The 26,723-nt window shown below is 52.6% G+C and overlaps 1 protein-coding gene across 1 annotated transcript; it reads right to left on the minus strand.

The window, feature by feature from the left end:
- Positions 1-2,656: 2,656 nt before the first annotated feature.
- Positions 2,657-24,297, minus strand: LOC142599124 (adenosine 5'-monophosphoramidase HINT1-like). The gene is given in 5 exon segments (XM_075738795.1): positions 2,657-2,888; positions 2,890-3,000; positions 3,815-3,919; positions 22,575-22,679; positions 24,187-24,297. Coding segments are annotated over 4 exon segments (342 nt in total). The 5' UTR covers positions 22,644-22,679; positions 24,187-24,297; the 3' UTR covers positions 2,657-2,831.
- Positions 24,298-26,723: the final 2,426 nt, after the last annotated feature.

The raw sequence follows: 26,723 nt of genomic DNA on the forward strand, positions 1-26,723 counted from the left end.
CTGTGGGTCTGACGTGACAGGCCATCGCATCCACACAGTCCAGTATACCTGGTCATCCCTTTCCTCCTCCTGGCCAAAGGCAGGGACCCTCTATTCCTGTTCCTGGTCAGAGTATTCACTGTCCGACCCTCACAGTGCCAGACCAGAAGTCCCCTCACCAGGATCAAGGGAGGTGATTTTAGTTCTACGTCTGGGAGAGCGCCGACTGCCACCTTGTGGCTCTGCAGCAACTACACAGACAGCCTTCTTGGGTGACCCCTTCTTAACAGCTGTCTTCCCTCTCGGTTTGCGTACACAGGCTTCCAGCTTAAAGGTGGGTTCACCATCCCACTTCCTCATGTCCTCCCCTTGGCCACGCAGGAAGAACCAGAGCGCACCACGCGGCATACGCCTGGGGCTCCCTTTCCCTCTGACCGGGGCAGGAGAGGACCGATTTCTTGGGGTGCCCCTGATAGCCAATGCACTGGCCCGTAGGGAGGAGGAGGAGGAGGTACAGAGATTTTCCTCAAAGTTTTGGAGCCAAGGTGACACTCTCTCCACAGTTGGTGTGTCCATATCCGGGCAATACATCGCTGCCAAGCTGTTAGACTAGGACGCTGGGGCACTTTGAATCACCTTCCTCCACGTGGCGCGCGTGCACAGGACATCCTCCAGATCTTTGGAGGCCTCCTCATCATCTAGATCGCTATGGATGACTCCCAGCACTGCTAATTCTCTCAGGTACTGGATGCCTTCATCTGCGGTAGTCCACTTTCCTGGGGACTTCACAAGATCTTCCTTCAATGGATATCTTGAACAAGGACCTTGGGAGCCTGCATATTAAAAACCATCCACATCCATCCCGGGTAGGGGGAGAGAGATGTATTCCCCCATCGTCTCCACAAGATAGCTCCCCCAGCACAGCAATAACAGAAATGCCAGGGCAAGGCACATAACCATTGCTTGTGCTAGCATGCTCCCAAGCTCCTTCATCCTCCCCACAAAATAGCTCCCCCCGCCCACGGGAGCAAAGCAAAACCAAAAGATTATCCTCTACTTCCCATCAGCAGGCGATGTCCGGCCACTTCCCGGGAAGCAGGGCTTCAGCACGCGTAGCGGTGGCTCCGCAAGACAAACGTCGTAAAAAAGAACGAACGCCCCCCCGCTTCCTCCCCCTATCTGCCAGCTTCTTATTGCTGAGCAGACGTCATATGGTATGGAATATCCCTTTGGTCAGTTTGGGTCAGCTGTCCTGGCTGTGTCCCCTCCCAAGATCTTGCCCACCCCCAGCCTACTGCTGAGTGGGGGGAGAAATGTTGGAGAGACGGCCTCGATGTGTGCCAGCACTGCTCAGTAATAGCCAAAACACTGGTGTGTTATCAACACCTTGCTAGCTACCAAGACACAGCACAGCACTAGGAGGGCTGCTATGGGGAAAATTAACTCCATCTCAGCCAGACCCAATACAGCACCACAGACTTGTAAAACCCATGGTAATCACCCAGTCTCTCGGAATGTGTAAGCCATACCTAGCTGCTTCAAAATTCCCCCACCCCCAGAAGCGGGAGCGCCTTCGTGATGCCTTAGGGAGTTTACACAGACAGAACAATAGATGTTACCTAGCTCAGTCATTCAGGAAGCAAACACTGCAGCAGGGCAGTTTCAAGGAAACATCACGTGCCAGTTTCCATCTACTTCAGGTAAATCATTTCCATCTCCTCCTCGGGAAGATTAAATAAAGGTGAAGTCCTCAGGTTACTTACACGCCCGCGTCACCAAACTTCACCTGATGGCTTGGGGATATAGAAGAGATGAAGACGCCTCCCAGCGGGCGCCTCCACTGCCTCAGTAACATCACGTTCAAGGGCAACAAAGGATCGCCCTGCTTTCCCTTGCCCATCTCCCTTTTTTAATAGCTGTTAAAGAAAGATGAAGTTTGCTGTCTCCCTGTGACGTAGCTTTGGTTTGGGTCTGGCTGGGATGGAGTTAACTTTCCCCATAGCAGCCCTCAGAGTGCTGTGCTTTGTAGTTGTAGCTAGAAGGGCGTTGATAACACACCGATGTTTTGGCTACTGCCGAGCAGTGCTCCCACAGCATGGAGGCCATCTCTCCAACCCCCCCGCCCCCCAAGTCCAGTAAGCTGGGGTGGGCAAGAGGTCGGGAGGGGACAGAGCCAGGACAGCTGACCCAAATTTAACAAAAGAGATATTCCACTATGCTATGGAACCACCACAGCTGCCATTCAGACCCACTGTTTTCTCCTACCACGTCCCTCCTCACCAGAAAAGGGACATCAACGGGGCCTTACCACACAGCCATTGATAAAGTGCTCCAACAGGAGTCGGATGCTTCCAACACATTGCAGGGTTCTGCCAAAACCACCCTTGTATGGCATGCCTGTAGCGTCACGTACAGTATTTTCTAAAGTTTTGTAAAGCCAGCGTAGGCTGCTGCTATACACTTGCGTACCACTTCCAAAAAGCTAAGAGTTTGCTTCCTACAAGACGCAGGAGACCGCTAAGCGGTTCCAGCGTCACGCTGCAAATGACCGGGCAAATCACTATCTATCCATAGAACACCGTTAACAGACTGAAACGTTCCACATACATCCCACTCCGGGGAGACACCATTTTATCTTACAGAACTATTTCCCTCAGTGAGACACACAAGACAGAGGTGATATCCCCATGCTAAATCTTTATTGTGCAACTGCTGCTCAAAGCTTTCATTACCTTCCACAGACACGTGTCACAAAATATTAGACATCAACAGCGGCTAGATTGACGGGCAACAGATGAAATCCATTCAGTGGCGATTTGTACACGTGCAGCAACTCTTGTGGTGCCAAAATCTTAGTCAGGCGGCCAGCCCAACCGACGGCCACCCAGAATACGTAGATGTACGTGATAAGACAGACTGCCCACCCTCGGGCCCTTCATCCACAACCATCCGGAATCCATTGGTCAGGCCCCCCAGGTGAGCAGCACGCTTCTTGCCAACAATCATTAAATGCCCAAGAAGCTGGAGAAGGAAGTACAAAACCATAAATAAATAAAATTAAAAGCCACACACAAAGAGGGGAGAGGGCAGGAAGGGAAGGAATGAGAGCAGAGAACCACCCAGAGAAACCAGTTAGCCAATTCCTAGCAATTCAACCGTTGCGCTTCAAATTACTGTCTGTCCGCCTGCCGCTGACATTTTCCAAGCAAAGCTACAGAGACCGATTATGCATGCTATAAGGGGGGGGGGGGAGGGGGGAAGCACGCTATGCAATTTTTTCCAAGCCAGACAGTAACAGACTACAGAACAGCCACGGAAGCTAAGTCTGTCTCCGGGTCAAAGCCCCCATTTATATCTTCAGGCAACATAAGCAATTCCGGTGGGAAATAAACTTTAGGCTGCATTTTGCGTGGGTTTACAAAGTCTTTGAACTTGACTTTTACAGCTAAAAGCGAAGCATCCAGCACCTCTCAACCAGCTTTGCCCTTCCTCACCCCTGACCTGCCAAAAACCCCAAGCCCTCTTCTCCGTATTAGAAGAAGTACTACTACTCTCACTCTAAACCACGACAATTGGCATCAGGCTGCGCTCCAAAGCGACACCGCATTTTGCGCCAGAAGTACGTACCCAGGGATGAGCATTGCTTTATATCGCTACTTTTAGTCAGAAAGCTCAATTCCATTACAAGCTAGAGGCAAAAGATTATAGCGCCAGAAAACCCAAACTAGCCTACAGTGCCCTGTCAAGAGGAAAAGAGGGGATGGGAAAGAACCCAGTAAACTAGGAACTAATTACAGGTACAGTTTAGCGTACAGAAAGCTTCCACAGTACTTACAGATTCACCAGAATCTTCTGCTTCAGATAACCTGATAATTGGCTCCTTAGGCGCGACTAGGAAAAGCATCGGAGCTTGGGGTGAAAGATCACGGAACGCAAGGCACTGGAGGAAGAGCAAACAGTTAAAACTTCAGAGAAAGGGAAGAGCTTAAGCAAATCAACATGCCCCACTGAACTCGTACAGAAGCAGATTACCAGGCACCCCAAACACAAGCCAAAAAATTGATTTTTCTTCCGTGCTATTAATACTTTCTATACAGAAATGACAACATATTTACAGAGCCCCTTCCAGAAGCGGGATTCAGCACGCAAGACGATGGGGGCAAGGAGACGGGCCAGTACTTCAGATTAGCGACCTGCGGTATGTTTTAATTTGGGTTCATCATTTCCTAAGCAGTTTTTCCTATTTGATGCGGTCCACACAGAGGCAGGAGGCAAACGGCCTAACTGAATCAGCAAAGAATTTAGTGAAGTGGAAGATCAGTGGCCATTCATCTTCCATGGTACAGGGAACTCAAGTATTGAGCAAAAGCATAATCACAGGAAGCCTGCAAGTGCATAGTACGAGCCTGTCTTCTATATTGCACATAAACCCTACCTTCAAAAGCAGAAGACTTCCCTAACTGCTAGTCTTCAGCATTTTAATAAAAAAAAAAAAAAAAAATTATACGGGATACTAACTTAAAGTTAACATCCTGTAGGCAACGGCTGCATTTTTTCCCCCCACGGTCTAAGCTGCTCGCTCTAGTTCCTAGCACTTTGTGGTGCACCAGCATCCGTGAACCTTGCAAGCATGCTGTTATCACAGTCCCGCTTCACCACAGAAACAAGGTCTGGGAAGCTTTTACAGCCTGCAGGATGACCGGTTCCTAGATTTCGTTGCAAGAAAAATAAGAAAAGCTGTAACTCTTTGCTTTAATAATCCAAGTTTGGGGGCTCAGAAGCAAAGCCTAGCCCAGCAGAGCTGTGAAATCTCTATAAAGCTACCACGAGGCACATCAAGACCTGCGCGTCTCCTATGCGGAACTCACTCATTACGGTCACTACTCAGACGCTCGCCATTTACACACACACACAGAGAGCCCAGAATCCCCGAGGAGACTGACTGCATGTGCTTAATCTAAGGCTTCAAGACTAGCATCCTACACGAGGTAGGACCACTCCCACCCCTCGGCAGCAAACTGTGCGCGACTTGCAGTGCCAAAGGGATATCGCGCGGCAAACGTCTGCGGTTGCCACCAAGCGCGTTACCGTCACAGGCCCTCCTCTACGCACGCACGCGCACGACACGGTGGGGCTGCGAACCGAGGCGAGCCGGAAAGCGCCAGCAACCCAGTATGCGCCGCGGCAGCCGGGGGGGAGGGGAGGGGGGAGGGAAGGGGGGAGGAAGCACTGAAGAAGCGCGATGCTTTAGGGATGGTGCAGTAGAGAGCGCCACAACCCAGAGAGGCCCCGTCCGTCCCCCATCCCTCCACCGACCCGCAGCAACGCCGCCACTCGCCCTGCCGCGCTCCCGGGCACCGCGCGACGGGTCCTCGGCTCAGGGTGCCTGCGAGCGCGGGAGGAGGGGGGGAAGGGAAGAGGAACCGCGCACAGAGCAAAGCCGCGGCTACCTCCTCGTCCTCGTAGATGACGTGGGCGGCGAAGCACCTTGCCGGTGACCTCTCCGAAGACAGCAGTGGCGCCACCGGCCGGGCAGCCCGCGCCCCAATAATCTCGTCAGCCACGACAACGCCCGTTGTCGCCCCCGCGCTTCCTCCACTCGGCCAGGCCCTCCGCGGCGCCCATTGGGCCGCCAGATCGCCGCCGGCCGATCCCGCGTCTCGATTGGCTGTCTCGTCTGTCGTTTTCGCTTGTCCCCGCCCCCTCGGCGGGTCCGCCCTCGTCGACCTGGTGCTTACCGGGGCTCAGGGAGTTTGCGTGGCCTCGGGGCGCGGAGGGATCCGACCTGGGGGTGGAGGGAGAAGACGTTGGGCGAGTCCGCGGAGGGATCTGCTCCGCGTAGTGCTGCGACCCTGTGGGCGGGCAACGAGGTCTCAGAAGAGGCTGTTGTAGCTACAAGTACTACTTATTGTTATTTAGCACCGAGTCAAGTCCACCCCAAACGTGCTTGTGGCTTTTTGGTGCTGCTCCCTCCAGTCAAATGACTGCTTTTGCCGGGGCAGGGCAGGCCAGAAGTTGCTCTAAACTGTTCCCTGAAAGCCCCGCTTCAGTTGCAGACGTTTCTAAGCTGCACGCCTCCGGGGAGAACATAAAACACAAAGCGTGTGTTCAGCACTGGTGGCTTGAGGGCTGGAGGGCAGATCAAGATAGGATTTGCGCTAAGCTGGGTGGGAGGCTTTTAGAAAAATAGGTAGTGCCCCCAAAGCTGCCCAAGGGTGGTCTGTGGTGCCCCCTGCACCCCCGGGGATAGTGAGCAATTTGATTGGTCTACACAACTGTATTGTAGCATATATAAACCCTGCTTTCCTCTATATCGGGCTAAGGATATCCTTAGCCTTCTTTGCGGCAAGGGCACGTTGTCGGCTCGTGTTCAACTTGGGGTCCACCAGGAGCCCCCCACGTCCTTTTCTGCAAAGCTGCTTTCCAGCCGGTCGGCCTCCGGCATATACTGGTGCATGGGGTTGTTCCTCCCCAGGTGCAGGACTTTGCACTTCCCCTTGTTGAACCGCACCAGGCTCCTGCCTGCCCATTTCTCCAGCCTGTCAAGGTCCCTCTGGGTGGCAGCACAACCCTCTGGTGTATCAGCCACTCCTTCCAGTTTTGTATCATCAGCAAACTCGCTGAGGGTACAGCCTGTCTACCCATCATCCAGATCACGGGTGTGGGAACAGCGATTGCCAGTGAAAACGGAGGAAAAAAATCGTTGAGTACCTCAGCCTTCTTCATGTCGGTTGTCACTAGATCTCCTCTCTTATTTATCGGAGGGGGGTGGGGGCGGTGTACGTTTTCTTTAGTCTTCCTCTTCTGACCAACACACCTGTAGAAGCCCTTCTGATGATTCTTCACATCCCTTCCCAAATTCGGCTCCAGCCGTGCCTTAGCTTTCCTGATCCCATCCCTACACACCCGGGCAGCATCCCTATATTCTTCCCAGGAGGCATGTCCCTGCTTCCACTGCCTATGCGTTTCCTTCCTGCGCTTCAGCTCGACCAGAAGGTCCTTCCTTACTCAGCCATGCTGGTCTCCTGCCTTCCTTGCCTGGATTTCTTACGCATGGGAATCGAGAGCTCTTGTGCTCTAAGAAAAACGTCCTTAAAGAGCTGCCAGCTCCCTTCTGCTCCTTCTGCACAGTGGCTTCCAACTCTTCCTGTTTGTTACCCGTGCTGCGTGCATTGGTATAGAGGCACTTCAGTTGGGCTGTCGACCATGTCACCTTTTTGGAGGATCAAGGCCCAAAGCCTTTGCAGCATTTCTCAGGTGTTGGTTCCTGACGCATCAGCAGCCCCTGGCTCTTCTCTGTTGCTCAAAACTCCATCCCCTTCCCCCGCTGAGTCTAGTTTAAAGCCCTCCTTGTAAATCTGGCCAGCTAGTTGGCGAAGACCCTCTTGCCCCGCTTGGTCAGGTGAATCCCATCAGCTCCCAACAGACCCGGCTTCTCAAAGGTAGATCCATGATCATAGAAGCCAAAACCTTGCGTATGGCACCAGCTACGCCACCAGGCGTTCACCTGTTCAATTCGTCTCCTCCTTCCTGGACCCCTTCCTCTGACCGGGAGGATAGAGGAGACCACCACCTGTGCTCCTGATCCTTTTAACATTGCTCCGAGGGACATATAGCCTCTTTGGAGGGTTCTAAATTGCCTCGTCAGACCCTACACGGAATAGTAGGAGCATACGATGATAATCTGTAGGGTTCACCAGGCTCGGCAGCCTCTCGGTGACGCCACGAATGCAAGTTCCTGGTAGGCAGCAGGCTTCCCTAGAGCAACCGTCTGGACGGCAAATGTGTGCTTCGGTGCCTCTCAGTAGGGAATCTCCAATTGCTAATACCTGTCGGGGTTTAGCCCCGGCTGGCAACTAAGCACCACGCAGCCGCTCGCTCACTCCCCCCACACCCCCGGGATGGGGGAGAGAATCGGAAGAGTGAAAGTGAGAGAACTCCTGGGTTGAGATAAAAACAGTGTAATAGGACAAACACAAGAAGGAAAATAATAATAATAATACAAACAAAACAAGTGATGAACAGCACCATTTCTTACTACCTGAGGTCAATGCTACGCAAGACCCCCAGCCGCCCAGCCTCCCAGCCCACATGCGCAAGCAAAACAAGACAAGGAATTCATTCACCACTTCCCATCGGCAGGCAGGTATTCAGCCGTCTCCAGGAAAACAGGGCTCCATCACACGTAACAGTTAATCGGGAAGATAAACGCCATCACGCCGAAGTCGATGCTGCACAAGACCCCCGGCTGCCGCGCCAGGCCCCCAGCGGACGCGCCTCTCAGCCCACCCCCCAGTTATAAACGGAACATGACGTTGTATGGTATGGAATATCTCTTTGGTCAGTTTGGGTCAGCTGTCCTGGCTGTGTCCCCTCCCAGCTTCTTGGGTGCCCCCCGCCTTCTCGTTAGCAGGGCAGGATGAGAAGCTGAAAAGTCCTTGACTACTCGGCCACAACTAAAAACATTAGTGTGTTATCAACATTATTCTCATCCTAAATCCCAAACACAGCCCTAATCCAGCTGCCAGAAAGAAAATTAACTCTATCCCTGCCAAAACCAGGACAGTCCTTTGTGGCGAACGCGAGGCTGCTCCTATCTGTCTGTAGAGGGCCTCATCCGCTTGTTCTTCCTGGTCGGGCGGCCTATAGCAGACACCTGCTACAATGCCACCCTTACCCATCTTCTCCTTCAATCCTTACCCATAAGCTCTCAGTCGGCTCATCAGCCATTCCCAGGCAGGGCTCCATGCATTCCAGCTGTTCTCTCACTTAAAAGGGCCACTCCCCCTCCTCATCTTCCCGGCCTGTCCTTCCTAAAGAGCCCCTATCCCTCCATTGCAACACTCCAGTCACGGGAGCCATCCCACCACGTCTCCGTGATCCCAACAAGATCGTAGCCCTGCGACTGCACACGCATCTCTCACTCCTCATGCTTATTCCCCATACTGCGTGCGTTTGTGTACAGGCACTTCAGAGAGGCACCCCAGCATGTTGACTCCCTAGAAAGGGTTTTGGGGATTTCCCCGCAACAGTGCCTTGTAGGCACTTCCTTGCTTACATGCAAATGCTGGAGGTGACCCTGCTTAAGCCCCATTTTGTTGATTTTGTGATCCCTTCCTGTCACATCGCCCCCTGCCCTTTGCTCAGTGACCCTGTCCGCCACTCCCTCACAGGGCTGCTGGTTACTCTCTCCCTCCCCCCCCCCCCATTCTTAGTTTAAAGCCCTCCTAATGAGATCGGCTATCCTACTGGCAAAAATACCTTTGCCCCGCTTAGTGAGGTGGATCCCCTCTCTCCCAAGCAGACGCTGATCCACAAACAGGGTCCCATGGTCATAGAACCCAAAACCCTGTCGCCAGCACCAGCTCCATAACCAATTATTGACCTGCATTATCAGTGCCCTCCTCCTCCCACCCTTTCCCCTCACTGGCAGGACTGAGGAGAACACCACCTGGGGCCCCATGCCCTTGACTACCACCCTCAGAGCTCTGGGGTCATTGCTAGGGGAAACCTGGTGTGACGGATGCACTCCTCCTCTTTGAACTAACTGAACTTTGGTCCAGGCAGATGCTCGACAAGTAGGCCTAACCAAAGTTAATCCGATTGTGCGAGGCTATCACCGAGAACCCAGCACCAAAACCAACAAGCCGGTTTGGCTGGAGACTGGGCTGATAAGCGGCCAAAACTGCATGAACACAGCAGAAAATCCGACTACGAGTCAACCACTTTACACTAGCAATATCTGCAGCCATCAGGGTCCGTTGAGCTCTCCCTCCATAGCAGCTGGCTGCGCGGTGGCGATCTCCCCTTGAGTAGGGACGCCTCTCAAGGTTACCCCTTGAGGCTGCGAGATCCCTTACCTGACACCAGGCATCGGTGGGTTGGCAAGTGACTTTTTTTTGCATGCATGCAACATTTAAGATACGTATCGTAAGCTTGCGCGATAACCTTTGTATCCCATACTAACTTTAAGCGTAGTAAATAGCAGAGTATTGACCGCCAATCCATCTGTACTTATTAGATATTTTACATACCTAAATGTACTGATTAGCACTCAATAAACTCACTACTAGATCAGATCGGTCTGAGCGATCTCTGACTCTTCTCCTGCGACACCTGGACGGTATCAAAAGCATCATTGGTGCCCAATTCTCAGCTTTGGGTCTCCTTTGCTACTGAAATTTCAGTTACAGAAGACGGACTGGTACCTGCACTTCAGTCAAATCAACATTCAGTCCTAATCCTTCCCGACAAAAGGGTCAGGAACTACATCTCCAGCCTTACTTATTGTCCTTTTACCCTTCACATCCTCTAGGCATTGCCTTCTCTAAGGCTCTGTTTTAATCAAGTTTAGCAAGACCAAGGTAACCAAGCTCACGTCTACTCCATGACCTCTTTATAGATGTTACTGGGTTTCCAACACACACACACACACACACACACAGCATCCAACAGGCTCTGTACATTTTCATCCCTTTGCACGCAGGAGTTCCAGTTCTTTGTCGCTTTTATTGCCAAGTGAGGAAAAAAATGGAGTCTAGATCCTTTTTCTCACAAGAACCTCTTATTGCTCAGAAAGAAGGCTTTTTCTCTTGAAATTCCTCCCCCCTCAAAGTGACTGGATCCCCAGACATTCCCTGACTTTCCCATCTCCAAAACGTCCTGTTCCTACCCCTGTCACTATCATTCTTTAAACCACCAACCCCCTTCAACCTCTACATGGAGGAATCTGCCTTTTAGGCTTTGTGATGGGTTGACCTTGGCCGGCTGCTCTCTCACTGCCCCTCCTCAACAATACAGGGGGAGAAAATAGGATGAAAAAGTTCCCTCAGGAAATAGAATCATAGAATCATGGAATGGTTTGGGTTGGAAGGGACCTTAAAGATCATCTAGTTCCCACTCCCTTGCCATGGGCAGGGACACCCTCCACTAGACCACGTTGCCCAAAGCCTCATCCAGCCTGGCTTTAAACACTTCCAGGGATGGGGCATCCACAACCTCTCTGGGCAACCTGTTCCAGTGCCTCACCACCCTCACAGTAAAGAATTTCTTCCTAACATCTAATCTAAATCGAACCTCCTTCAGCTTAAACCCATTACCCCTTGTCCTGTCACTACACTCCCTGATGAACAGTCCCTCACCATCTTTCCTGTAGGCCCCCTTCAGGTACTGGAAGGCTGCAATTAGGTCTCCCCGGAGCCTTCTCTTCTCCAGGCTGAACAACCCCCAACTCTCTCAGCCTGTCCTCATAGGAGAGGTGCTCCAGCCCTCTGATCAGCTTCGTGGCCCTCCTCTGGACTCTCTCCAACAGGTCCATGTCTCTCTTGTACTGGGGCCCCCAGAGCTGGATGCAGTACTCCAGGTGGGGTCACATGAGAGTGGAGTAGAGGGGCAGCATCACCTCCCTCGACCTGGTGGTCATGCTGTTTTTGATGCAGCCCAGGACACGGTTGGCTTTCTGGGCTGCAAGAGTGCATTGCTGGCTCATGTTGAGGTTTTCATCAATCAACACCCCCAAGTCCTTCTCCTCAGGGCTGCTTTCAATCCATTCTCTGCCCAGACTGTAGCTGCGCTTGGGATTGCCCCAACCCACGTGCAGGACCTTGCACTTGGCCTTGTTGAACGTCATGCGGTTCGCACGGGCCCACCTCTCCAGCCTGTCAAGGTCCCTCTGGATGGCATCCCTTCCCTCCAGCGTGTCGACCACACCACACAGCTTGGTGTCGTCGGCAAACTTGCTGAGGGTGCACTCCATCCCGCTGTCCATGTCGCCGACAAAGATGTTAAACAGTGCCGGTCCCAGTACCGACCCCTGAGGAAGGCCACTCGTCACTGGTCTCCACTTGGACATTGAGCCATTGACCACAACTCTTTGAGTGCAACCATCCAGCCAATTCCTTATCCACCGAGTGGTCCATCTGTCAAATCCTTGCCTCTCCAATTTAGAGACAAGGATGTCATGTGGGGCAGTGTCAAATGCTTTGCTCAAGCCCAGGTAGATGACGTCTGTCACTTTTCCCTTGTCCACCAATGCTGTAACCCCATCATAGAAGGCCACCAAAGTTGTCAGGCATGATTTTCCCTTAGTGAAGCCATGTTGGCCATCACCAATCACCATGTGCCTGAACATAGTTTCCAGGACAATATGCTCCATGTTCTTGGGGGTTATGTTTCCCCTTTTCCAGTCAGTGGGAACTTCACTGGACTGCCACGACTTCTCAAATATGATGGAGAGTGGCTTAGCCAGTTCATCTGCCAGTTCCCTCTACTAGCCCCTCCTTGTTGGTGAGAACAAGGTCCAACATGGCACCTCTCCCCGTTTGCTTCTCTATCACTTGGAGGAGGATGTTGTCATCAACACATTCCAGGAACTTCCTGGATCACTTGTGCCCTGCTGCGTTGCCCCTCCAACAGATGTCAGGGTGGTTGAAGTGCCCCATAAGGACCAGGGCTTGTGAACATGAGATTGCTCCCATCTGTCTATAGAGGGCCTCATCCGCTCCGTCTCCCTCATCAGGTGGCCTGTAGCAGACCCCCACTATGATGTCCCCTGCCCCAGTGCTCCCTTCAGTTCTGACCCATAAGCTCTTGGTCAGCTCCTCATCCATCCCCAGGTGGAGCTCCATGCACTCCAGCTGGTCATTGACATAGAGGGCAACACCTTCCTGGTCTTCCCTGCCTGTCCTTCCTAAAGAGCCTGTATCCTTCCATTCCAACACTCCAGTCATAGGAGCCATCCCACCACATCTCCGTAATGCCAATAAGGTCACAGCCCTGCAGGCCTGCACACGTCTCCAACTCCAACCTAGGCATGTCATCCCACAATTTGTCACAGGCAAGCCTGATATTATGATGCTCGCCCTTCAAGCCTAGTTTAAAACTCTGTCAACGAGCCCCGCTAGCTCGTGGTCAAAATAGCCATGTGCTGGATCCACGGGCAGCAGGGAAATACCTGCCTCAGACAGCCTTTTGCCCTTTCTTAAATATGTATTCACAGGGGCGCCACCAGTTTCGCTGAGCTGCTCAGCTGTGGCCTGCGGTGAGCCCGGTGCCTAGCTCACTGGAACCAGCTACATCTGGCAGAGGGCAGACCCTGGCCTCTTCTCACAGAGGCCACCCCTGCAGGTCACACACTGGAGCGAAGATGACACTCTCAGCAGGAGAGGACTGATTTCTTGGGGTGCCCCGATAGCCAATGCGCTGGCCCGTAGGGAGGAGGAGGAGGTACAGAGATTTTCTTCAAAGTTTTGGAGCCAAGGCGACACTCTCTCCACAGTTCGTGTGTCTATATCCGGGCAATACATTGCTGCCAAGCTGTTAGACTAGGACGCTGGGGCACTTTGAATCACCTTCCTCCACGTGGCGCGCGTGCACAGGACATCCTCCGAATCTTTGGAGACCTCCTCATCATCTAGATCGCTATGGATGACTCCCAGCACTGCTAATTCTCTCAGGTACTGGATGCCTTCATCTGCGGTAGTCCACTTTCCTGGGGACTTCGCAAGATCTTCCTTCAACGGATATCTCGCCCTCACACTTGAGAGGAGCCGTCTCCAGAGACTGCAAATTGCTGCCTCTTTTCCAATTCCTCTCTCAGTTCCCTGGTTTCTAGCAAGGGATCCCAGCTGTTGGGCTTCCCTACCTTCCAGTTGCTGACTGTCAGCCCCATTATCCCAGGAGCGGAGCAGCCAGGCAGCCATCCGCTCACCTGGCTGGCGGCTGTAATCTTTCCGCATATCTCGAAGTTCTGATGAGGTCAGGGACCGGGTAGTTTCTGCTTCCTGTCTGATTTCTCTCACTCCTTCCTCCCGCTTCTTTGCTGAAGGACCAGCTTCCTGATCAAACCTTTCCTCCTCTCCTTCCTCCTCCCTTACTAATCAACGATATGGACCCGTCGACCTCCTGGTCCACTGTTTCTTCTTTACTACTGGGGCAATTACCGTAGCTGCTGTTTGGGTCCCTATCTCAACCAGGGCGTGCTCAGATGCAGTTTGGGTCCCGGCCTCGACCACAGTCCTCTGAGAGTACTGCACTGTGGCTCGATAGGCACAGGCCAGGCCCCAGCACAGTGCTAGAAGCTGTCGGTTTTCATTGGGGTAGGCAAGGCACCCTTCTATCAGGTGGCGCGTCACTTTGCCAGGGTTGCTTGCCTGTTCAGGTGTCACGTCCCAGGTTATGGGAGGTGATAGCCATCCTAGGCACCTGCCCAAATCCTTCCACACACCCTGCCACCCAGGGACCGGCTGCCTCAGGGCACGTTTCAGTATCGCCTCACCCAAAAGTTGTCTTCTCTTAAACCAGGACGAGACCGAATTCCACAAAACACATAATAGGCCAACGGTATTAATTAGTAATATTAAACAGCTCACGTAAGGGTGAACAAGGACCTTGGGAGCCTGCATATTAAAACCCATCCACATCCATCCCAGGTAGGGGGAGAGAGATGTATTCCCCCATCGTCTCCACAAGATAGCTCCCCCAGCACAGCAATAACAAGAAATGCCAGGGCAAGGCACATAACCATTGCTTGTGCTAGCATGCTCCCAAGCTCCTTCATCCTCCCCACAAAATAGCTCCCCCCTCCAGCACAGTAAGACCATCAATGCCAGGGCAAAGCACAGAGCCATTATTTGTATTAGCATGTTCCTAAGCACTGCAGCTAACAAACTCCGTGACCCACATAGGAGCTCGCCACTTAATAACTACTATAGCTATAGCACGCTTAATACAAAACTGCTGTTGTCGAGCCCCACCTTGGGCGCCAAAATGACTGTGGTGGTTTAACCTTGGCTGGATGGCTCAGCAGGACAGGGAGGGGAGAAAAATAAGATGGAAAACACAACTCCAAACTCGCGGGTCAAGAGAAAGGCAGGTTAATACAGCGGAAGCAAAAGGCCACGCGCAGAAGCAAAACAAAACCAAATGATTATCCTCTACTTCCCATCAGCAGGCGATGTCCGGCCACTTCCCGGGAAGCAGGGCTTCAGCACGCGTAGCGGTGGCTCCGCAAGACAAACGTCGTAAAAAAGAACGAACGACCCCCTGCTTCCTCCCCCTATCTGCCAGCTTCTTATTGCTGAGCAGACGTCATATGGTATGGAATATCCCTTTGGTCAGTTTGGGTCAGCTGTCCTGGCTGTGTCCCCTCCCAAGATCTTGCCCACCCCCAGCCTACTGCTGAGTGGGGGGAGAAATGTTGGAGAGACGGCCTCGATGCGTGCCAGCACTGCTCAGTAATAGCCAAAACACTGGTGTGTTATCAGCACCTTGCTAGCTACCAAGACACAGCACAGCACTAGGAGGGCTGCTATGGGGAGAAGTAACTCCATCTCAGCCAGACCCATGACAATCTCCACCCCTTATGCCATACCATTTGCGTCATGCTCAAGTCCCGCATGCTTTAATACGTGTATACATATCTTATAACCACTCCATTGTATTTAGCTCTCATTAACCACTATCCCCAGTCCTTTAACAGATAGATGTTACTCTCCCGTTCCATGGGCTTCCTCCGCTCCTCCAGATGTTCACTAACAGCCTATGACTTGGGCCCAATCCGTCAGGATGGGTGTTCAGGACAGGAGAAGCAGTATGTTCAATTGTCGGGCACCAACACCGGCTTGCTTTGGGTCATTGTTGCACTCGTCTGGCTCCTTGCAAAACTCACTCTTTGTCCGTTCAGGTCATTCCTGCTACGTTACTTCCTACAACACGCAACACACAACACACGTTATAGATTATTTTTCCCCCAACGTTAAATCTCCTTGAGGCACACACCGGGTCTCCCCATCCTTCCGCATCACCCACCAAGCACACCCAGGTCCTTGAGCAAAGACAATCCCAGGAATGGGTTTGCCTTTTCCCATGGGGGGAGCAATCCACACCGCCTTCCCCCGCCACTTCCCCACGTGCACTTACGGGGACCTTATCTCCTCCCACAGTACGTAGGGGTTTTGTTTGGGCAGGACCAGGACGGTTAGCAGATCCTCTGGTGTTAACCAGCCAAGTGGCTTCTGCTAAATTCATATCCCAGTGCTTCCATGCCCCATGGCCCAATACCCTCAACATAGACTTTAACAGTCCATTATATCTCTCAGTCTTTCCAGAGGCTTGTGGGTGATAGGCGATGCGATACACCCACTCAATGCCGTGTTTCTTTGCCCAGGAGCTTATGAGGTTATTTCCAAAATGAGTCTCGTTGTCCAATTCAATCCTTTCTGGGGTACCGTGTCGCCATAACATTTGCCTTTCAAGGCCTAGGATGGTGTTTCGGGCAGTGGCATGGTTTACAGGAAATGTCTCTAGCCACCCAGTAGCTGCTTCCACCACGGTAAGTATGTAGCACTTGCCTTGGCGCCTTCGTGGCAGTGCCCAATATAGTCAAGTTGCTAGGCCTCGCCATATCGAAAACCCAGCCACCGCCCTCTGTTCCAGGGAGATTTTACTCGTGTCGCTCGCTTGATTGCAGCACACATTTCACATTCATGAATGACCTGTGTGATGGCCTCCATGGTCAGGTCCACCCCTCGATCACGAGCCCATCTGTATGTTGCATCTCTCCCTAGATGTCCTGATGTTTCATGGGCCCATCCAGCTACAAATAGCTCACCCTTACGCTCCCAGTCCAGGCCCACCTGAGCTACTTCAATTTTGGCAGCCTCGTCTACCTGTTCATTGTTTTGATGTTCTTCAGCGGCACGGCTTTCGGATATGCGAGCGTCTGCGTGACGTACCTTTAGAGGCACGTTTTCCACCCGGGCAGCGATGTCCTGCCACAACTCAGCAGCCCAGATGGGTTCACCCCTGCGCTGCCGCTTGGTCTTCTTCCACTGCTGTAGCCACCCCCATAGGGTGTTAGCCACCATCCATGAGTCAGCATAGAGATAGAGTACCGGCCACTTTTCTCGTTCAGCAATCTTTAGGGCTAGCTGAACGGCTTTCACTTCTGCAAACTGACTTGACTCACCTTCTCCTTCAGTGGCCTCAACAACTTGTCGTGTGGCGCTCCACACAGCAGCTTTCCGCTTCCGATGGTTTCCTACAACACGACAGGATCCATCAGTAAACAGAGCATAACGCCTTTCATCTTCTGGTAACTCGTTACATGGCGGTGCCTCTTGGGCACGAGCTACCTCCTCAGGCAGCGCTCCAAAATCTCTACCTTCTGGCCAGTCCACGATCTCTTCCAGGATTCCTGGGTGGTTGGGTTTCCCCAGTCGAGCCCGTTGCGTAATCAATGCTAACCAGCGCTACGTGGAGTGAGTGGGTAAGTGATGCGTAGAGGCGAGATTTCCTTTCAACGTCCAGCGTAGCACGGGCAATCGCGGTGCCAAGAGGAGAGATGCTTCTGTACCGACAACTTCTGAAGCGGCTCAAATCCCCTTGTAGGCTGCTAGTATCTCTTTTTCTGTTGGGGTGTAGTGGGCTTCTGATCCTCGATACCCCTGGCTCCAAAACCCTAATGGTCAACCTCGGGTTCCTCCTGCTCTTTTCTGCCAGAGGCTCCAGGTGAGACCATGCTCCCCAGCTGCAGTGTAGAGTACATTTTGCACAGCTGGTCCTGCCCGGACAGGCCCAAGAGCTACCACACAAGCTATCGCCTGTTTGATATGCTCAAAGGCTTGTTGTTGCCCAAGGCCCCACTCAAAATAGTTCTTCCTTCGGGTTACTCGATAGAGAGGGCTCACAAGCTGACTATAACCTGGAACATGCATTCTCCAGAACCCCACGAGGCCCAGGAAGGCTTGTGTTTCCTTCTTGGTAGCTGGTGGAGACAGAGTTGCTATCTTGTTGACCACATCCATAGGCACATGACGGCGTCCATCCTGCCATTTTATTCCCAAGGACTGGATCTCCTGCGCAGGTCTGAATTACTCTTCTTCCCTTCTCAAACGCTTCTCCTGCCTTATTGCCCCACACAACGATGCCATCAATGTATTGCAGAGGTTCAGGGGCATCACCCTTTTCCAGTGCAGTTTGGATTAGTCCATGACAAATGGTAGGACTGTGCTTCCACCCCTGGGGCAGTCGATTCCAGGTGTATTGGACACCCCTCCACGTGAAAGCAAACTGTGGCCTGCATTCGGCTGCCAAAGGAATTGAGGGGAACGCATTGGCGATGTCAGTTGCGGCATACCGCTTGGCTGCTTTTGACTCCAGTTCATATGGGAGCTCTAACCATGTCCGGTACAGTGGCACTCAGTGGTGGCATCGCTTTGTTCAGGCCACGATAGTCTACTGTTAACCTCCACCCTCCATCAGACTTTTGCACTGGCCATACGGGACTATGAAAAGGTGAGTGAGTCTTGCTGATGACTCCCTGGCTCTGCAGCTGATGAATCAGCTCATGGATGGGAGCCAGGGAGTCTCGCTTTGTGCGATATTGCCGCCAGTGCACTGTCTTGGTAGCAATTGGCACCTGTTCTTCTTCAACTCACACCAATCCCACAACAAAGGGGTCTTCCGAGAGACCAGACAGGGTAGATAGCTGTTTGATCTTCTCTGCGTTCACGGTGGCTACACCAAAAGCCCATCGGTACCCCTTTGGGTCCTTCAAGTACCCTCTCCTGAGGTAATCTATGCCAAGGATACAAGGGGCCTCTGGGCCGGTCACAATGGGGTGCTTCTCCCACTTGTCCCCTGTTAAGCTCACCTCAGCCTCCAATACAGACAATTCTTCACATGCCCCTGTCACTCCAGAGATCCAGGTGGGTTCTGTGCCCCTATACCCTGATGCTACCAGCGTACACTGTGCACCAGTGTCTACCCAAGACTTGTACTTCTGTGGGTCTGACGTGACAGGCCATCGCATCCACACAGTCCAGTATACCTGGTCATCCCTTTCCTCCTCCTGGCCAAAGGCAGGGACCCTCTATTCCTGTTCCTGGTCAGAGTATTCACTGTCCGACCCTCACAGTGCCAGACCAGAAGTCCCCTCACCAGGATCAAGGGAGGTGATTTTAGTTCTACGTCTGGGAGAGCGCCGACTGCCACCTTGTGGCTCTGCAGCAACTACGCAGACAGCCTTCTTGGGTGACCCCTTCTTAACAGCTGTCTTCCCTCTCGGTTTGCGTACACGGGCTTCCAGCTTAAAGGTGGGTTCACCATCCCACTTCCTCATGTCCTCCCCTTGGCCACGCAGGAAGAACCAGAGCGCACCACGCGGCATACGCCTGGGGCTCCCTTTCCCTCTGACCGGGGCAGGAGAGGACCGATTTCTTGGGGTGCCCCTGATAGCCAATGCACTGGCCCGTAGGGAGGAGGAGGAGGAGGAACAGAGATTTTCCTCAAAGTTTTGGAGCCAAGGTGACACTCTCTCCACAGTTGGTGTGTCCATATCCAGGCAATACATTGCTGCCAAGCTGTTAGACTAGGACGCTGGGGCACTTTGAATCACCTTCCTCCACGTGGCGCGCGTGCACAGGACATCCTCCAGATCTTTGGAGGCCTCCTCATCATCTAGATCGCTATGGATGACTCCCAGCGCTGCTAATTCTCTCAGGTACTGGATGCCTTCATCTGCGGTAGTCCACTTTCCTGGGGAGTTCACAAGATCTTCCTTCAATGGATATCTTGAACAAGGACCTTGGGAGCCTGCATATTAAAAACCATCCACATCCATCCCGGGTAGGGGGAGAGAGATGTATTCCCCCATCGTCTCCACAAGATAGCTCCCCCAGCACAGCAATAACAGAAATGCCAGGGCAAGGCACATAACCATTGCTTGTGCTAGCATGCTCCCAAGCTCCTTCATCCTCCCCACAAAATAGCTCCCCCCGCCCACGGGAGCAAAGCAAAACCAAAAGATTATCCTCTACTTCCCATCAGCAGGCGATGTCCGGCCACTTCCCGGGAAGCAGGGCTTCAGCACGCGTAGCGGTGGCTCCGCAAGACAAACGTCGTAAAAAAGAACGAACGCCCCCCCGCTTCCTCCCCCTATCTGCCAGCTTCTTATTGCTGAGCAGACGTCATATGGTATGGAATATCCCTTTGGTCAGTTTTGGGTCAGCTGTCCTGGCTGTGTCCCCTCCCAAGATCTTGCCCACCCCCAGCCTACTGCTGAGTGGGGGGAGAAATGTTGGAGAGACGGCCTCGATGTGTGCCAGCACTGCTCAGTAATAGCCAAAACACTGGTGTGTTATCAACACCTTGCTAGCTACCAAGACACAGCACAGCACTAGGAGGGCTGCTATGGGGAAAATTAACTCCATCTCAGCCAGACCCAATACAGCACCACAGACTTGTAAAACCCATGGTAATCACCCAGTCTCTCGGAATGTGTAAGCCATACCTAGCTGCTTCAAAATTCCCCCACCCCCAGAAGCGGGAGCGCCTTCGTGATGCCTTAGGGAGTTTACACAGACAGAACAATAGATGTTACCTAGCTCAGTCATTCAGGAAGCAAACACTGCAGCAGGGCAGTTTCAAGGAAACATCACGTGCCAGTTTCCATCTACTTCAGGTAAATCATTTCCATCTCCTCCTCGGGAAGATTAAATAAAGGTGAAGTCCTCAGGTTACTTACACGCCCGCGTCACCAAACTTCACCTGATGGCTTGGGGATATAGAAGAGATGAAGACGCCTCCCAGCGGGCGCCTCCACTGCCTCAGTAACATCACGTTCAAGGGCAACAAAGGATCGCCCTGCTTTCCCTTGCCCATCTCCCTTTTTTAATAGCTGTTAAAGAAAGATGAAGTTTGCTGTCTCCCTGTGACGTAGCTTTGGTTTGGGTCTGGCTGGGATGGAGTTAACTTTCCCCATAGCAGCCCTCAGAGTGCTGTGCTTTGTAGTTGTAGCTAGAAGGGCGTTGATAACACACCGATGTTTTGGCTACTGCCGAGCAGTGCTCCCACAGCATGGAGGCCATCTCTCCAACCCCCCCGCCCCCCAAGTCCAGTAAGCTGGGGGTGGGCAAGAGGTCGGGAGGGGACAGAGCCAGGACAGCTGACCCAAATTTAACAAAAGAGATATTCCACTATGCTATGGAACCACCACAGCTGCCATTCAGACCCACTGTTTTCTCCTACCACGTCCCTCCTCACCAGAAAAGGGACATCAACGGGGCCTTACCACACAGCCATTGATAAAGTGCTCCAACAGGAGTCGGATGCTTCCAACACATTGCAGGGTTCTGCCAAAACCACCCTTGTATGGCATGCCTGTAGCGTCACGTACAGTATTTTCTAAAGTTTTGTAAAGCCAGCGTAGGCTGCTGCTATACACTTGCGTACCACTTCCAAAAAGCTAAGAGTTTGCTTCCTACAAGACGCAGGAGACCGCTAAGCGGTTCCAGCGTCACGCTGCAAATGACCGGGCAAATCACTATCTATCCATAGAACACCGTTAACAGACTGAAACGTTCCACATACATCCCACTCCGGGGAGACACCATTTTATCTTACAGAACTATTTCCCTCAGTGAGACACACAAGACAGAGGTGATATCCCCATGCTAAATCTTTATTGTGCAACTGCTGCTCAAAGCTTTCATTACCTTCCACAGACACGTGTCACAAAATATTAGACATCAACAGCGGCTAGATTGACGGGCAACAGATGAAATCCATTCAGTGGCGATTTGTACACGTGCAGCAACTCTTGTGGTGCCAAAATCTTAGTCAGGCGGCCAGCCCAACCGACGGCCACCCAGAATACGTAGATGTACGTGATAAGACAGACTGCCCACCCTCGGGCCCTTCATCCACAACCATCCGGAATCCATTGGTCAGGCCCCCCAGGTGAGCAGCACGCTTCTTGCCAACAATCATTAAATGCCCAAGAAGCTGGAGAAGGAAGTACAAAACCATAAATAAATAAAATTAAAAGCCACACACAAAGAGGGGAGAGGGCAGGAAGGGAAGGAATGAGAGCAGAGAACCACCCAGAGAAACCAGTTAGCCAATTCCTAGCAATTCAACCGTTGCGCTTCAAATTACTGTCTGTCCGCCTGCCGCTGACATTTTCCAAGCAAAGCTACAGAGACCGATTATGCATGCTATAAGGGGGGGGGGAGGGGGGAAGCACGCTATGCAATTTTTTCCAAGCCAGACAGTAACAGACTACAAAACAGCCACGGAAGCTAAGTCTGTCTCCGGGTCAAAGCCCCCATTTATATCTTCAGGCAACATAAGCAATTCCGGTGGGAAATAAACTTTAGGCTGCATTTTGCGTGGGTTTACAAAGTCTTTGAACTTGACTTTTACAGCTAAAAGCGAAGCATCCAGCACCTCTCAACCAGCTTTGCCCTTCCTCACCCCTGACCTGCCAAAAACCCCAAGCCCTCTTCTCCGTATTAGAAGAAGTACTACTACTCTCACTCTAAACCACGACAATTGGCATCAGGCTGCGCTCCAAAGCGACACCGCATTTTGCGCCAGAAGTACGTACCCAGGGATGAGCATTGCTTTATATCGCTACTTTTAGTCAGAAAGCTCAATTCCATTACAAGCTAGAGGCAAAAGATTATAGCGCCAGAAAACCCAAACTAGCCTACAGTGCCCTGTCAAGAGGAAAAGAGGGGATGGGAAAGAACCCAGTAAACTAGGAACTAATTACAGGTACAGTTTAGCGTACAGAAAGCTTCCACAGTACTTACAGATTCACCAGAATCTTCTGCTTCAGATAACCTGATAATTGGCTCCTTAGGCGCGACTAGGAAAAGCATCGGAGCTTGGGGTGAAAGATCACGGAACGCAAGGCACTGGAGGAAGAGCAAACAGTTAAAACTTCAGAGAAAGGGAAGAGCTTAAGCAAATCAACATGCCCCACTGAACTCGTACAGAAGCAGATTACCAGGCACCCCAAACACAAGCCAAAAAATTGATTTTTCTTCCGTGCTATTAATACTTTCTATACAGAAATGACAACATATTTACAGAGCCCCTTCCAGAAGCGGGATTCAGCACGCAAGACGATGGGGGCAAGGAGACGGGCCAGTACTTCAGATTAGCGACCTGCGGTATGTTTTAATTTGGGTTCATCATTTCCTAAGCAGTTTTTCCTATTTGATGCGGTCCACACAGAGGCAGGAGGCAAACGGCCTAACTGAATCAGCAAAGAATTTAGTGAAGTGGAAGATCAGTGGCCATTCATCTTCCATGGTACAGGGAACTCAAGTATTGAGCAAAAGCATAATCACAGGAAGCCTGCAAGTGCATAGTACGAGCCTGTCTTCTATATTGCACATAAACCCTACCTTCAAAAGCAGAAGACTTCCCTAACTGCTAGTCTTCAGCATTTTAATAAAAAAAAAAAAAAATTATACGGGATACTAACTTAAAGTTAACATCCTGTAGGCAACGGCTGCATTTTTTCCCCCCACGGTCTAAGCTGCTCGCTCTAGTTCCTAGCACTTTGTGGTGCACCAGCATCCGTGAACCTTGCAAGCATGCTGTTATCACAGTCCCGCTTCACCACAGAAACAAGGTCTGGGAAGCTTTTACAGCCTGCAGGATGACCGGTTCCTAGATTTCGTTGCAAGAAAAATAAGAAAAGCTGTAACTCTTTGCTTTAATAATCCAAGTTTGGGGGCTCAGAAGCAAAGCCTAGCCCAGCAGAGCTGTGAAATCTCTATAAAGCTACCACGAGGCACATCAAGACCTGCGCGTCTCCTATGCGGAACTCACTCATTACGGTCACTACTCAGACGCTCGCCATTTACACACACACACAGAGAGCCCAGAATCCCCGAGGAGACTGACTGCATGTGCTTAATCTAAGGCTTCAAGACTAGCATCCTACACGAGGTAGGACCACTCCCACCCCTCGGCAGCAAACTGTGCGCGACTTGCAGTGCCAAAGGGATATCGCGCGGCAAACGTCTGCGGTTGCCACCAAGCGCGTTACCGTCACAGGCCCTCCTCTACGCACGCACGCGCACGACACGGTGGGGCTGCGAACCGAGGCGAGCCGGAAAGCGCCAGCAACCCAGTATGCGCCGCGGCAGCCGGGGGGGAGGGGAGGGGGGAGGGAAGGGGGGAGGAAGCACTGAAGAAGCGCGATGCTTTAGGGATGGTGCAGTAGAGAGCGCCACAACCCAGAGAGGCCCCGTCCGTCCCCCATCCCTCCACCGACCCGCAGCAACGCCGCCACTCGCCCTGCCGCGCTCCCGGGCACCGCGCGACGGGTCCTCGGCTCAGGGTGCCTGCGAGCGCGGGAGGAGGGGGGGAAGGGAAGAGGAACCGCGCACAGAGCAAAGCCGCGGCTACCTCCTCGTCCTCGTAGATGACGTGGGCGGCGAAGCACCTTGCCGGTGACCTCTCCGAAGACAGCAGTGGCGCCACCGGCCGGGCAGCCCGCGCCCCAATAATCTCGTCAGCCACGACAACGCCCGTTGTCGCCCCCGCGCTTCCTCCACTCGGCCAGGCCCTCCGCGGCGCCCATTGGGCCGCCAGATCGCCGCCGGCCGATCCCGCGTCTCGATTGGCTGTCTCGTCTGTCGTTTTCGCTTGTCCCCGCCCCCTCGGCGGGTCCGCCCTCGTCGACCTGGTGCTTACCGGGGCTCAGGGAGTTTGCGTGGCCTCGGGGCGCGGAGGGATCCGACCTGGGGGTGGAGGGAGAAGACGTTGGGCGAGTCCGCGGAGGGATCTGCTCCGCGTAGTGCTGCGACCCTGTGGGCGGGCAACGAGGTCTCAGAAGAGGCTGTTGTAGCTACAAGTACTACTTATTGTTATTTAGCACCGAGTCAAGTCCACCCCAAACGTGCTTGTGGCTTTTTGGTGCTGCTCCCTCCAGTCAAATGACTGCTTTTGCCGGGGCAGGGCAGGCCAGAAGTTGCTCTAAACTGTTCCCTGAAAGCCCCGCTTCAGTTGCAGACGTTTCTAAGCTGCACGCCTCCGGGGAGAACATAAAACACAAAGCGTGTGTTCAGCACTGGTGGCTTGAGGGCTGGAGGGCAGATCAAGATAGGATTTGCGCTAAGCTGGGTGGGAGGCTTTTAGAAAAATAGGTAGTGCCCCCAAAGCTGCCCAAGGGTGGTCTGTGGTGCCCCCTGCACCCCCGGGGATAGTGAGCAATTTGATTGGTCTACACAACTGTATTGTAGCATATATAAACCCTGCTTTCCTCTATATCGGGCTAAGGATATCCTTAGCCTTCTTTGCGGCAAGGGCACGTTGTCGGCTCGTGTTCAACTTGGGGTCCACCAGGAGCCCCCCACGTCCTTTTCTGCAAAGCTGCTTTCCAGCCGGTCGGCCTCCGGCATATACTGGTGCATGGGGTTGTTCCTCCCCAGGTGCAGGACTTTGCACTTCCCCTTGTTGAACCGCACCAGGCTCCTGCCTGCCCATTTCTCCAGCCTGTCAAGGTCCCTCTGGATGGCAGCACAACCCTCTGGTGTATCAGCCACTCCTTCCAGTTTTGTATCATCAGCAAACTCGCTGAGGGTACAGCCTGTCTACCCATCATCCAGATCACGGGTGTGGGAACAGCGATTGCCAGTGAAAACGGAGGAAAAAAATCGTTGAGTACCTCAGCCTTCTTCATGTCGGTTGTCACTAGATCTCCTCTCTTATTTATCGGAGGGGGGTGGGGGCGGTGTACGTTTTCTTTAGTCTTCCTCTTCTGACCAACACACCTGTAGAAGCCCTTCTGATGATTCTTCACATCCCTTCCCAAATTCGGCTCCAGCCGTGCCTTAGCTTTCCTGATTCCATCCCTACACACCCGGGCAGCATCCCTATATTCTTCCCAGGAGGCATGTCCCTGCTTCCACTGCCTATGCGTTTCCTTCCTGCGCTTCAGCTCGACCAGAAGGTCCTTCCTTACTCAGCCATGCTGGTCTCCTGCCTTCCTTGCCTGGATTTCTTACGCATGGGAATCGAGAGCTCTTGTGCTCTAAGAAAAACGTCCTTAAAGAGCTGCCAGCTCCCTTCTGCTCCTTCTGCACAGTGGCTTCCAACTCTTCCTGTTTGTTACCCGTGCTGCGTGCATTGGTATAGAGGCACTTCAGTTGGGCTGTCGACCATGTCACCTTTTTGGAGGATCAAGGCCCAAAGCCTTTGCAGCATTTCTCAGGTGTTGGTTCCTGACGCATCAGCAGCCCCTGGCTCTTCTCTGTTGCTCAAAACTCCATCCCCTTCCCCCGCTGAGTCTAGTTTAAAGCCCTCCTTGTAAATCTGGCCAGCTAGTTGGCGAAGACCCTCTTGCCCCGCTTGGTCAGGTGAATCCCATCAGCTCCCAACAGACCCGGCTTCTCAAAGGTAGATCCATGATCATAGAAGCCAAAACCTTGCGTATGGCACCAGCTACGCCACCAGGCGTTCACCTGTTCAATTCGTCTCCTCCTTCCTGGACCCCTTCCTCTGACCGGGAGGATAGAGGAGACCACCACCTGTGCTCCTGATCCTTTTAACATTGCTCCGAGGGACATATAGCCTCTTTGGAGGGTTCTAAATTGCCTCGTCAGACCCTACACGGAATAGTAGGAGCATACGATGATAATCTGTAGGGTTCACCAGGCTCGGCAGCCTCTCGGTGACGCCACGAATGCAAGTTCCTGGTAGGCAGCAGGCTTCCCTAGAGCAACCGTCTGGACGGCAAATGTGTGCTTCGGTGCCTCTCAGTAGGGAATCTCCAATTGCTAATACCTGTCGGGGTTTAGCCCCGGCTGGCAACTAAGCACCACGCAGCCGCTCGCTCACTCCCCTCACACCCCCGGGATGGGGGAGAGAATCGGAAGAGTGAAAGTGAGAGAACTCCTGGGTTGAGATAAAAACAGTGTAATAGGACAAACACAAGAAGGAAA

Source organism: Balearica regulorum, chromosome W (assembly GCF_011004875.1).
Source record: "Balearica regulorum gibbericeps isolate bBalReg1 chromosome W, bBalReg1.pri, whole genome shotgun sequence".
Taxonomy (NCBI): Eukaryota; Metazoa; Chordata; class Aves; order Gruiformes; family Gruidae; genus Balearica; species Balearica regulorum.